This window comes from Lepidochelys kempii, chromosome 7 (assembly GCF_965140285.1).
Source record: "Lepidochelys kempii isolate rLepKem1 chromosome 7, rLepKem1.hap1, whole genome shotgun sequence".
Lineage (NCBI taxonomy): Eukaryota > Metazoa > Chordata > Testudines > Cheloniidae > Lepidochelys > Lepidochelys kempii.
The window spans coordinates 73150321-73164815 of record NC_136386.1 but is presented as its reverse complement, the minus strand read 5'-3'; the positions used below and the strand labels follow the sequence as shown (position 1 = coordinate 73164815).

Genomic DNA, 14495 nt, shown 5'->3' with positions numbered 1-14495 from the left:
TCCCTCCTGCACCCTGAACTCCTCATTTCTGGCCCTACCCTGGAGCCCGCACCCCCAACCAGAGCCCTCACTCTCTCCTGCACCCCAACCCCAATTTTGTGAGCATTCATAGCCAATTTCTATTCCCAGACGTGGCCCTCAGGCCAAAAAGTTTGCCCACCCTGGCATAGGTAGTGCAGAGGAGGCAGCGATGAACTACTAGGCAGGACTCCATGAGCCCTCCGTGATAAATGGGGACATTAAAAAGTAACTGCCCAGAAATTTAAGATTTCTTAGCAACTTGATCTTTGTTGAATATCCCAGGTAGAATATCTGCTGGACTACAAGTGATTACAGGCCACCAACAAAATATTTTCTTATACAATCAAGAATGGAAATATTTACAGAACTGGAACCCATTACAGAGCACCTAATAACGAAAGCAATTTATGGAAAATGAGAAAAAAAAATATCACACATTTCAAGAATACTGCATGTGCATGCATCCATCACTCTGTACTCATACTAACTCAATCAAAAGACACTGCCTGGACAACAGCTTCAATTTCAACAACTCCAGGAGCTACAATAGTTAAATATTACAAGATAAGTAAAGGAGGTATATACTACTACATTTCTGTAGATTCTGAAAACACTACTTTTTTTTCCATCTTATTTTTCTATTTTTATAATCTGGAAGATTTTAAACCCATTAGCTTTGAAGTAGACCAGACAGACCTAGACTAGGTCTAAATTCTATTAAAATAGTTCAACTGAAATATTTTCAAAACAACTGACATTTAAAAAACAAAACAAAACAAAACACACTTGACTATTTCTAAGTTAAAGATCTCTTCAGTATTAATTCTATTACATACTACAGAGACAAATGTAAGGTAGGACAATGTCTCTAGAACTTCTATCACATTTTAAAAGATTCATCTCTTGATCAGCTTGCACAAATATAGTTTGCATTTTTTACTCAGGTTACAGCTGCAGAAAAGTAATTTACTTTAAACAGAACTTAAAATGGAAACTGGCTGGCCACAACATTTTGCAAAGGACATACTCAACAACTCTTAATGGAATCCCTTAAGAAATGGCCCTGTCATATGCTGAGTTATCAAAATAGCAAGATCTCATTACAGAAGTGGGTAACTAAAAGAAAAGGACACGTATCAGACACTGCTCCAAAAAAAAAAAAAGGGGCTTTATAAATTGATTTACTTACTCTCTCAGTCCAGGGCAACTGCACCTATACTCACCCTCTATGGTTCAGCAATGGCATCCCTTCTAAGTTTCCAGCTACCCAGCTGTCGCCTCTCTTAGGTGGAAACCAAATCTCTCTCCATTCTTAGTGGGGTATTTCTAGTCTGAACAGTTCCCTACCTTCAGTGTTATTCTCAAAAGCAGGCCTGTTTTGCTTCTCTCCTTAGACATGGTACAGTGTAATTGCCCAGTTACCACATAGTTCTCTCTCAGCAAGCATATTTTACTCTTAAAGTAAAAGCAATACAGGAAAAAAAAAAATCTTTAAAATAGAAGAATCTACATGCACGCTAGCAAGCTTACCCAGAGATCACCCCAACTATAAAATGGCACTTTGGCACAAGCAGACCTCCAACCCCTAGCCACACATTTTCGTGTGGTTTCAATTCATCACACCCTTTGCTCTGAACAACGACAAGCATGACTAAGAGTAACTCATTTATCCAGTTTGGCTCTTTACCTTTCATAGTTTCTTCGATGTGTCTTTGCTCAAAGTGCAGCTTCAAAAAGGATTGTCCTGAGCTAGGTCATTTGTATTTTTCTCACCACTCAACTATTTCCTAGGAAATCTATTTCACACTTATTGTCCCAAAAAGTGTTCCTAATATCTCCAGCAGATTGCATTTATCTTGCCTTCCTCTTAGATTAGGTCTACACTGCTCACCTTACAGCAGCACAGCTATGCTGCTACAGCCATGCCTCCGTAAGGTACGCAGTATAGCCCCTCTTTGTTGGCAGAGAGCGCTCTCTCCTGCCGACAAAATAAAACCACCACCAATGAGGACTGGAAGCTTTGTCAGCAGAAGAGCGTGTCCTGCCGACAAAGCTCTGTCCAGACCAGCGCTTTTCCTCTGTAAAACTTTTGTCTGTCAGGGGTGTGTTTTTTCCACACCCCTGACTGACGAAAGTTTTAGCGACACAAGCACAGTGTGGACATAGCCTTAAAGAAGTTGGGACAATCCCACAATATCATACAACATTTTCATTTTCATTCAATACAATGAATTTCCTCATTACTTAAAATTAAACCTTATTGAATCAAGTTTAATTCCCTAAGTAGGGTCTACAATTTCACAGCCATGAAAAATGTATCACGGACTGTGAAATAAACCCTTCCCCGTGATGTCTGTTGTCCCCTTGTTCTTAGGAGCGCCACAGCCAAGGGGGCTCCTAGCTCTGGCTGGGCAGGGACAGGTCTTGTCCATCCCCTGCACAGCTGCACTGGAGGGGAGACTAGACCCACCTCCTGGTGCCTCCCTCTGCTGCAGGACGCTCTAGGACTGGGCAACAGCCCCAGACGTTCCTGCAGCTGGCGGAGGCTTGTGGATGTAGGTCCAACCTCCCCTTGTTCCTATGAGCAAAGCGGGCTCCTAGCTCTGGTTTAGCTGGGGAAGGTCAGGACTTGTCCATCTCCCGCACAGCTGCTCTTTGGGGGGGATGAGGTTGGAGATCAGACCCACTTCCACGAACTTCCTGCGGCTGCAGGATACTCTGAAGGCAGCACAGAAGTGAGAGTAGCAATCCCATGACCCTTTGTGATAAATGAAGGAGGGGTAGCTCCTTTTTATGGGCACCCGGCCAGCCAGCTAGCTATGAAGTCCCTCTTAGTGGCTGTTCTCTTCTTGCTTTACCTGTAAAGGGTTAACAAAGTTCCAAATAAAAGAAAAGGAGTGGGCACCTGACCAAAAGAGCCAATAGGAAGGCTAGAAATTTCAAAATGGGGGGAAAAAATCCTCCCTTTGTCCGTGTGTTGTGGTTCTCCAGGACAGAGCGGAGACACAGAGCAGCAATGCTGTAAGCAGCTTTAAAACCAGATATGAAAAAACATCAAATCATACCTCAACCCTACTTATCTGAAAGTCCAAATGTGTAAGTAGATCAGAAATGTTTAAAAAGATGCAATTAGGGTTATTTCTGTTTATTTCTTATAGCTAATGGACTCCTCTGTGCTAACCCCAGATGCTTTTGTTTAACTTGTAACCTTTAAGCTGAACCTCGAGAGCTATCTTGATGCTTAATTTTTGTAATTGTTTTTCTTTTAAGAAAAAGCCTAAGTTCCAAATGTGTGGGGGGTTTTTTTTTTGTTTGTTTGTTTTTTTTAAGAACAGGATTGGATTTGTGTGTCCCTAAGAGGTTTGTGTACATGTTGTTTAATTAGCTGGTGGCAACAGCTAATTTCCTTTGTTTTCTTTTGCAGCTCTTCCCCGGAGGGGGGGGTGAAAGGGTTTGAGGGTACCGCACAGGAAGGAATTCCCAAGTGCTCCTTCTCGGGTCCAAGGGGGTTTTTTGCATTTGAGTGGTGGCAGTGTTTACCAAGCCAAAGTCAGAGAAAAGCTGTAACCTTGGGAGTGTAATACAAGCCTGGAGTGGCAAGTATTAATTTTTAAACTCAAAAGTGCCAGAGTGGGGATTCAGCCTTGACACCCCCTACAAACAATGCCCCCCCAATCCCCTTTTGGGGTCAAAACACCATGAAATTTTAGATTTAAATTTCTGAAAATGTGAAATTTACCAATTTTCAAATCCTATGGCCATGAAATTGACCATAATGGACTGGTGAATTTGGTGGTATTCCTTAAGGATAGGGCCCTAATTCCTTAAAGTTTGTTCAAGATATTGTCATAGTTGTCACTCTTACCATAAAGAATCTCTTCAGCCACTAGTGAAATGCAAAGTTACCAAACATGACAACAATGTAAAGGTAGAAAGTAATACTTTGTTTGTTTCAAGCTCCAGGAATATTTAAGAAAGGTATAAATTTAGTTACCTAAATTGGAATTTACCCAATATACATATACTAAAAATACCACCCCATCCTCTTGTGAAATGTGTGACACAGAATCTTTAATGATGACAAATGATCAGGATCTCATTTTTAATCTCATCTGAAAATCTAATATTTTAACATGCAAGATGTAATATGTAAGCACATTAATGAGCTTCATTTACAGCCTTCAATAAAAATGGTCATGCCAAGATTTTTGAAAACAGGCACCAAAAGATTTTGCAAGAATGCTAAATGTAAAAAGTTATTAATATTCTGCATACATGTACATTTTATGTTCAATACCTATTTTGAATTTGTGCCCTAAAGAAGGTGGTGATTAATTGTTATTCTATCAAGTATGTCAGGAACCCAGATAAGTACTGCTCCATGGGATTTTATTTGATCCCAGTACAGGTTTACCTTTGGACTATCATTGAGCAGCTGTTTTTTTTCCTTAGTATAGATTAGTGTTTTATATCAAGTCACTTAAAAACTAAATCCCTACTTATAGCTTCTTCCCCAGCTAATTTTCTCAAGCATAAGTATATTTTGACAAACTTATACCTATTACAGAATAGCAACTTTTACCTATGAGTCTTCTGTTACAATCCCTCTATTATATTTCAGCATATTGAACTCTTAATGAACATTCCTCGAGCAGGATTAAGTCATCCCATCTTTACATCAATCGACCATAACAAGGGGATTTACCACATTAGTTGCCCTCAAAAACCTTTTAATTTGAAGGTCACGAAGTCAGAACAAGTAAAATATGAGTTACATTGCAACTAATTTGTGAGCAGACAACTTTAAAGCAAGCAAAAGCACGTGTGTTAGCTCAACCAAGTTACATATGTTTGAAGTGCTCTCAACATTCATTAAGAGTAACATGGAGCCATGTTAGCTGTTTTAGATTAGACATTATATCATGGTTTCAAATGTGTTAGCCTGTGTTTTAGGTCATCTAGAGACTTAAGTTTTAAGATGTGATACTCACACACGCTAACATTACACCTTTAAATCCTAGTCTAGCCAAACCTTAAAAAACATTAAGAGGGATTTCCAATTGTGCTAAACCCAGTTGCCCTAACTCCGAACACGACTGAAAAACACCCTTATTGCACATTAAGATGAGGTCTCAAGTGTGATCATAGGTTAGTCACCAGCGATAAAGCAAGCTTCTTTTCTTTAGTGTCCCAAAATGACTAAAATGAACTCTCTGGGTTTGAAAAATAGCCTTACATTTCAAGGTTTACGTAAGTAGTTATCATTGTAACAAGGAAGTCTCTGAAGTAGTCATATTTACACTGGCTGCCAACACTCTCCCCTGCCCACTGGCTCAGTGCTCTGATTGATGTTTTCATAGTGTGCTTTGCTTTGAATAAACCTCGATACAAACATAATGGCTACCCAACTATCTCAGTTTCATTTGCAGTAACTGGCCAAAATAAACACTACCTCTGAAAAGTCAAACTGCTTCTACTGTCTTGGTTTCCTCAAACTTGTTTAATACCCCTATGATAGGATATTGTGTGAAAGTGCATACAATATTGACTTAGATTTCTAAAAATACAAATATCAGAGGGGTAGCCATGTTTGCCACTTTTACAGATCCAGACTAAGAGTCTTGTGGCACCTTATAGACTAACAGACGTATTGGAGCATAAGCTTTCGTGGGATGCAGAGTTGAAGGGGGTTAGCCCATTCACACAGTTAACTACTGGTGTGATTAGGCCTGCATTGTTTGTTGTAATTAACAGCCAATAAAACAAGATAAATTCAGAATTTTCACAGTTTATCCACAGCCCATGTTTTCAACATTAGGTTAACAAGTGGATTTTTCCCTACAGTAATAAACTCCTATTGTAAGTCCAAACTTCAAATTATTTTAGTATTGTGTCATTGCAAATATAAGATATTAGATATAGTCTACTTAAAGAAAGTTTACTGCTTCTTGCCAAGCAGTTTTCTCCCTCAGAAAATAGTAGATATTAATCAGCAGAAAACCCAATGAGACAATAGTGAAAGTCTTTTCAACTGTACTTTCATTTCTGGCACTCAAAGAAGTGATTTAGTTTCCAAATATTTTCAGTTTAATCAATAGCTATGTTTTTTTAAATTTATTTTCTATCTATCCATTACTACTACTGCCTTACTTGTAACTCCTCAGCTACACTCATCTTAAGCCATTAAAGACCATTTTGGTCTATGGTACGTCAAGCAGATTGGGGTCCACTTATTTTTCTGGTCAGTTAATTACATACTGAGACTCAATTTTTTTTTAAAACAGAAATTTAATGTGATATTCCAAGCAAAGACAATATAGCAAGGCTGCAAGGTGTCATCTTGACAGGGTTTGGTGCAGTATGGCCCACTACATTTTAAGAACCACCACTGTCCAAAACTTGAACAGTTAAAAGAAAGTTGCAGTTTTAGTAGTTATGATATCAGCTATTTATGTCAAAACTCTAAAGTAAATGGAAATGAAATCAAAGATCATTTTAAAAACATTTTAAAAGTGAATATAGTGCTTAACAACAGTGCTCCAAAGAATTAAGTGTATTCATTCATTCAAAAAAAAAAAAAAAAAGCATAGGTGAGAACAGTACCAGATCCTCAACCCTGAACTGAAAACAGCTAGAAGCCAGAGGAGGGAACTTTAATCTACATCTCTCTTTAATTATTTGATTTGCATTACACTAATGTGCCAATTATGAAGGTTTTTGTGATGTACACATCTGTGCAGTAGGAAATTAAGCGCACTCACTCATTTTACACAAGTCAATAGCCAGGACAGATGTTAATCCTATCACTCACTACCTGTCTGCACTGGATTTGAACCACCTACATAAGAACAGACTATCATCAATCCCTTGAATTACTTGGTCTTCATAATACCACATATGCAAGAAACCATAGAACCACTAACTGTACTTGAGGGCAGGGGATATGTGGAAGTATACATGCATAGTGAAGGAAGAATAAACCACAGAAGTGCTTGCAACGTTAGTCTTTGTAGAGCAGTGATGGGCAACCTGCGGCCCGCAGGTTGCCCACCACTGTTGTAGAGAGTGCTAGCTGGTCCCTTAACCAAATTATTACTGTAAAGACAGAGTCTTCTTTTTTCATTAACACTGAATAAATAAAATATAGTATGCGTCTTTGTATCCACAGTTAGCTTTTGCTCTCGATAGGCAAGATTATTTGGTCCTAGGTTTGATTATAACATTTAACCCAACCTCAGGCGATGCAGCAGTTTAAAAAAGGCTGTACACAGATTACTAAAAATCACGGTAGGTTTAACTGTTTAAATAATACTCTTAGATGTTTAATCTAAATTTACCTGTTATGAGTTTAGTTCTGCTGCTTTTGCTTTCCCCATCCTCTATGTTTCTGTTTGTGCTCTCTTCTTTTAAACCATGAACAATATTGTCAAAAGATATGCTCTTGCTGGACACAATGTTGTCTCCGCTGATTGGCTGATTAATTCTGCTATTAGCTTCAAGTAGAGAAATGAAGTCCTCAGACTGAGCAGCTTCAATGGGTTCCAGCTGAGAGCAGCTTTTAGCCTGCGACACATTCTTTGAAGACACTGGCAGAGATTCTTCATCACTATCAAATCCAAATGGATCCTCTGTTACCTCATCTTCAACTTTGGGTTTTTTAGGAATTTCTGAAATATCTGGTTTGACATTGGGCCTCTTCTGTCCTAATTTGGCCATAAATGTGGTTTCTCCCCATTTTGTGCTAAGGGTGGTCCGTTTGTTAGAAAAGACTTCATCAAACTTTGAGTTGCCATTTCCCCCTTTCCTGCTGTATGTCTTTCCAAATCTGGATGTCATTTTGACAACTGTTTCATATTCTCTGTGGGAAGAGAAAGAATTAGATAAACTAGTTTCTGTATATTGTTACTTTTTAGTGCAAGTGATTATTTTTCCACCCTATTAGAGAACTTTAGTTAGTACTGTACACAGTATTGCCTGTTTATTTTTGACAGGCATAATTCACTTCATTTACACGTGTATTTTTTAAAGTGAATTCTGCAACAAGCGTCACTTACTTCTCCCCATTTATTTAGCAGAAATTCGCCACCCCATAGTTTATAAAAACTTATCTGCTATGAATAAATATTTGGAGTGTTCGATTCTCATGTCATAACTCCTATATAATACCTTTATTTCCAAGGTTTGAGGCCATTACTTTTATGAAAAATTAGAAAGGCTGTATTTTGTCTAACTTTAGACCATTTTCATTCTGCATTTGTATGTGCAGCTCATGTTAAATAGTTAGACTCTATAATCCAGTCTGGTTTTTAAAAGGTGTTTTTTTGTAGTAAAAGAAAAGTGTTAAAGTATTTCACAATTCTGTAGTTGCCCCAGATCTCAAGTCATTATAAACCGTAAAGACAACTTCACTTTTATGCTCTTCTCACAAGGCTGAAGTAGGTTTAGTTAGTAATATTGCTGTGATGTGTTCTGCCCCATCTGTGCATGCAAGGGCAAATAATGTTATTAACCGGAAAAAGACGACTGTCATAATACTCAAATGTATTAAGCCCAACTTGTAAATAAGCTTTTGCACAATTCATAGCCCAAAACAAAGTATATAGTTCCAGCTAAATCCATTTCTAAGTCTTTTCAGGATACCCAGTGCAACCACAGCCAAACCTCAGTCTTCAATAGAAAGTTTAATTGTGATCAGATGCTTAACACAACATTAACAAGAGGGAAGGAACACAAGCCAGAATACGGAAAAAACATTTTGAAGAATGGTCAGGTAAGTAAGCATGGCCTGACAAAATTCACCCTAGGGTACTTATGCAACTAGCTGAAGCAATCTCAGAACCATTAATGATCATCTTTGACAACTCATGGAGGACAGGTGAGGTCCCAGACAATTTAAGAAGGGCAAACAGAGTCCCTATCTTTAAAAAGGGCGGGGAGGGACCCAGGGAATTATAGACAAATCAGCCTAATTTCTAAACCTGGAAAGATATTGGAACAAGTTATTAAACCACCAATTTGTAAGCACCTCAAGGATAATAGGGTTATAAGTAATAGCCAATATGAATTTGTCAAGAACAAATCATGTCAAACCAATCTAATTTCCTTCCTTGACAGGGTTCCTGGCCTGGTGAATGCTGGGGGGGCGGCATGTTGTGTTTGGACCAGAGATGATATCCTTGGATTTTAGTAAGGCTTCTGACGTATTTCCACAGGACATTCTCATACGCAAACTAGAGAAATGTGGACGAGATGAAACTACTGTGAGGTGGATGCACAACAGATTGAAGGCCCATACTCCAGCAGTAGTTATTAATGGTTGGGTGTCACACGGAAGATGTACCTAGTGGGGTCGCAAAGGGGTCTGACCTGAATTCTGATATTCATATTTTCAATAATTACTTGGATAATGGCATGTGCGGAGCATATGCTTATAAAATCTGAGGATGACACCAAACTGGGAGGCGTGGCAAGCATTCTGGAGGACAGGATTAGAATTCAAAATAACCTTGACAAATTGGAGAATTGCTCTGAATTCAACAAGATGAAATTCAGTAAATTCCATATAGTGCAGAGTAATCCCACACGAAGGAAAAATCAAATGCACAAATACAAAATGGGGAATAACTGGCCATATGATAGTAATTCTAAAAAGAATCAGTTGGTTATACTGGTTAAACTGAACATGAGCCAACAACGTGATGCAGTTGCAAGAAAGGCAAATAGCATTCTGGGGTGTATTCATAGGAACATAAGACACAGAAGGTAACTCTCCCACTCAGCACTGGTGAGGCCTCTGCTGGAGTACTGCGTCCAGGTTTAATCACCACGCTTTAAGAAAGATGTGGACAAACTGGAGAGAGACTGAGGGGGAACATCGTAACAGTTTCAAATATGTAAAGGGCTGTTATAAAAGGATGGTGATCAGTTGTTCTCCATATCCACTGAAGACAGGAAAGAATCAATGGGCTTACTCTGCAACAAGGGAGACAGATGTTAGGAAAAGCCATCTAACCATAAGGATAATTAAGTTCTGGAACAAGTTACCAGGAGAAGTTTTGGAATCCCCATCACTGGAGGTTTTTAAGAACACATTGGACAAACACCTATGAGGGATGGTCTAGGTATACTTGGCCCTGCCCCAACACAGGAAAATGAACTAGATGACCTCTCAGGGTCCCTTCTAACCTAAATGTTCTTGCTATCCGATACGTAAGAGTAGTTGAAACAGGTTAGCCACATCCAAAATGTCCAGTGAACAAAGTTTAAAACAAACATAAAACTACAATCACAGGTTAAATGGAAACATGTCTGAACAATTCTTTACCTCTGTTTCACTGCTGCCCTTATTTTAATTTGAAGAGGAAGACCGGTTCAAAAAAACAAAAAAACAAATACCTTGTCTATATTTTAACATTATTAAAACTGTAAAACATTTATTTTCCCTATATATGCTGTTTACTTTTAGATTTTCTCAGCCCGGGCACTGATAATGGATCAAGTTATATTTTGTTACAGTAAATTTCAACTGAAGTCCATCTTCCGGTCTGCAAACACAGATATGGAGTGGCAAATGCTATGGGGGATAGGATTAGATGTCTCAGTGATTTTTTTTATTTAAACTTATGGAAAATTGCCATTGATTTTAGGTAAAAATCTGTTCCTATAAATCCTAAATTGGGGTACAAAGTTGCCTTGAGAAGAATTTTCCTTTCTTAATAGTTACAAATTTGAAATCCTTTACCACACTGAAAGCTACCACTTATACATACCCGTATTATGGCCAGAAAAATTAATAAGTAACTTTTTATGTGTGTCCTGTACCTGCAAAAATTCTACTCACCTTACTATTCTTTTCCTTTGGAAAGTTGCATCATTTTGCTTTCTCTTGAAATTTTTCTTTTTATTTTGGTCTAAATAATTTCTCAACTTAAAATATTTAACTAAGCTTGACCACAGGACCAAACGGTCTTCCAACCACGTTGTTTCAATAGTCATCTCTAGCAAGAATCCTATTTATATTAATCTCCCTTTCCTGAGGGGGCCAAGTTTTATTTGCCCTTAGAACAACCAAATTTTCAGTCTTTGGTCCTGGGCATAAGAAGACTAGAAATACACCATGCTAGGACTTAAAAAGTTTACACTGTTAATGTCACATCTTACAACAACATCCCCTTGAGAATTCCACCTTTACAGTAGTTAATACAGAGGATGACGCAGGATTTACAGATGTTGCTCCTGAACTCTGCTCCATCTTTCATTTCTACTATTTTGCAGGATTAATTTGAAACTGACACCTCTGGCTACTGGTAGAATTAGCATGCTCTGCGATTCTCTCTCCCCCTTCACACCCAACTAGAATCTCCTGGCTGTTGAGCCGTAGCTACTCTCCTTTCACTCTCTAACTCTCATTTTTGTTTCTCCTATATAAATAGTTCAATATTTGCCTCTAATGTTTCATTTTCCCCTCAAGGAGCTGAGTGAATCTGAGGGTTATCCTTATTGCTCCACATGTTTTAAAACAGCAGCAGCAAAGCTTACCAAAATGATTAGTTTTACTATGTTGCTGCTCAGGAACAAGTAACAGCAGAGAAAACTGATCTGTGTCTGAAGACTCAAAGAGACAGTACAGGAACAGTTCATATTTGAAATGCCATATTTACAACCATAAAGGCTAGAAATAAGATACTAAACTGAATTTTGTAGTAATTGATAACCTACACAGCTCCTACACTCAGGGGGAAAAAATTTTATTCACCAACACGCAAGTTTTGTCCAACCCTGATTCAAAGACTTATAGCACTTCACATTTTCAGCACCCTGCAAAAATATTGTCACGTCTAAATAATCACAAAAAAATGCTTTAAAAAAAAAAGCAGCAAGTTACCAAAAGTCATTTAATTGCAGCTACAAAGCTGTACCATATGGTCTAACCTCCTTATATTCCTAATAAAATATACTGGTATTTTCACAGATGCTCTACTGTTTTATCTGAAATTTCTAATAAAAATTTCTAAGTCTATACAAGAATATAGAAATTAAAAATCTGTGTTGTGCTACTTGATAAGTTAAATATGAGCTAGTAAACAGTTGAGCATTAAGTGATTACTATTACATGATCAATTCATGACCCATCTTTAAGATACATAATCAGATTTAAAATATTTTAAACGCTTCATAGAATATTTAAAAACTAATTTAACTTCCACTTATTAATGCTGATTCTCTTTTTGCTTTTCCACTCAGCTTCAACAATATATTTATTAGTTTCACTTTCTGGTTTCTATACCCTAGCACTTTCTAGCTCTCCTACTCTAGCACAATGGTGCAATGTTTGGGCACCAAACAATGCAGACAGTATAAATACAAACTGTTCACTGCACTCTGTTCATTGAAACCCATTTTAAGAACCTTATTCCTGGTTATTTTAAATACTGCTTTCTGAAAAGCTAAGGCCCAACCAGACCTGACTGACTGTCCGTTTTAAAGGAGGAAAGTAGCCCACTTCTCTTTACTTTCTACCCATCGTTTCCCTTCCATAATCAAAGGGAAGAAAAATAGTTTAAACGAGACATACGAAGCGGATGAAATCCCAGGGGAGACACCATCATCCTATGCCTCCATATAGACTCAGTGTGTGATGCGGTGTCCCTCCCTTCCCTGCCCTCGCACCTCCGGCCCTTCCACCTCCAAGCAGTAAGAACCGAAGTAGCTGCCCAGAGTGTTTAGTGACGAAGGAGGCTCCCACCCAGCGAACAGGAAGCAGCAGGCTCCGCACCCAACCCGGATTAAGCGCCACCTGCTCCTCTGCACACCCGACAGCAGCGCCTGAAGCCAGCCTCCGACCTACCGGGGGAGGTGGAGAAAGTTCCCTCAACTCCCCTTCCCCCCTCCCCGCAAACTTCCGGGCCCGGCTCGCAGGGAGCTGCGTTGAGCGAAAGTTGCCCCCCTCCTCCCGCGCCCGGACTTCCTAGGCCGCTGGAACTTTCCAGCCTCCTCCGCACTCGCGGTGCGGCCCCCCCGCCCCGACAGAGAACCGGCGGCACGGGGTGGGGGGCAGCCGCGCTGGAAGGAGCAACAGGGCCTTTTCCCAGGGCTGGAGGCCTCACAGGCCTAGGGAGCCGGGTAGCCGCCCCGGTCTCTCCCTGCCGCTCGGTACCTACCTCAGTCTCACCCAGGGAGGAAGGAGGCGGCGGGGGACCCCTCTCCTGCTCTCGGCACTTTCCGAACTCGCCCCCGAGAACGCGGCTACCTGGGCTTCCTCGGCCCCGAGTCTCCGCCCGCGGACACGCTCGCCAACGCGACTCCTCCGCGTCCCTCCCCCCAGCGGAGCCTCCCTCGCCGGGGTGGGGGGTGGGCGCTGGCGCTAGGACCCCCGGCGCCGCCTCCTCCGGCGCCGCTTTCTCCGCACCAGGATTATCGCTGCTCTTTGAACAGGGCCCTGGACCATCTCTCCGCCATTTGCCCCCCGCTCCTTCCGTCACTGCGCTTCCCACACTCGGCCGCCTCCCCGCAGCCAATCACATCTCGCCTTACTCAACCGACCCGCACGCTGCGGCGCATGCGCCCCGAAAGGGCGCTGGGACGTCACTGCGCACGCGCGCTCGGGGTGTGCTGGGAGCTGTAGTTTTATAAATTGCTGGGGGAGTTAGGGGAATCTCTTCCCAGCCCCCACCAGTCTCCTGTGCTTTTTCCCCTTGTCATGGGGAGAGCTGGAGGACTGAGCAATGCTCCTATCAATGCTGCCCAAGTCTATCTGTGTGCATGCTGCCGCTCTGGGCATTGCATCAGGCTAAAAGGGAGAGCGGCAGGGTGCTGTGACGCGGCAGGGCTGCTTGATGGCTGGTGACATTGCAAAAAGAAAAGGAGTACTTGTGGCACCTTAGAGACTAACCAATTTATTAGAGCATAAGCTTTCGTGAGCTACAGCGCACTTCATCGGATGCATACCGTGGAAACTGCAGCAGACTTTATATACACACAGAGAACATGAAACAATACCTCCTCCCACCCCACTGTCCTGCTGCTAATAGCTTATCTAAAGTGATCATCAAATTGGGCCATTTCCAGCACAAATCCAGGTTTTCTCACCCTCCACCCCCCCCACACACAAACTCACTCTCCTGCTGGTGATAGCCCATCCAAAGTGACAACTCTCTACACAATGTGCGTGATAATCAAGGTGGGCCATTTCCTGCACAAATCCAGGTTCTCTCACCCCCTCACCCCCCTCCAAAAAACACACACACAAACTCACTATCCTGCTGGTAATAGTTCATCCAAAGTGACCACTCTCCCTACAATGTGCATGATAATCAAGGTGGGCCATTTTCAGCACAAATCCAGGTTTTCCCACCCCCACCCCCCATACACACACAAACTCACTCTCCTGCTGGCAATAGCTCATCCAAACTGACCACTCTCCAAGTTTAAATCCAAGTTTAACCAGAACGTCCGGGGGGGTGGGGGGGTAGGAA

The 14495-nt window shown here is 40.9% G+C and overlaps 1 protein-coding gene across 5 annotated transcripts in view; it reads right to left on the bottom strand.

Moving 5' to 3' along the window:
* The window catches only part of WAPL (WAPL cohesin release factor), a 127004-nt gene extending 113474 nt beyond the window's left edge, over nucleotides 1-13530 (bottom strand). For 4 of the 5 annotated variants that reach the window (XM_073353327.2, XM_073353329.2, XM_073353330.2 and 1 more), the window contains exons 1-2: nucleotides 13182-13530; nucleotides 7359-7879 (exon numbers count right to left, since the gene is read on the bottom strand). In XM_073353327.2, coding sequence (XP_073209428.1) covers nucleotides 7359-7857 — 499 coding nt within the window. In that variant the 5' untranslated portion in view covers nucleotides 7858-7879; nucleotides 13182-13530. The remainder of the gene's footprint in view (nucleotides 1-7358; nucleotides 7880-13181) is intronic. The other variant, XM_073353328.2, reaches the window with a different exon arrangement.
* Nucleotides 13531-14495: the final 965 nt, after the last annotated feature.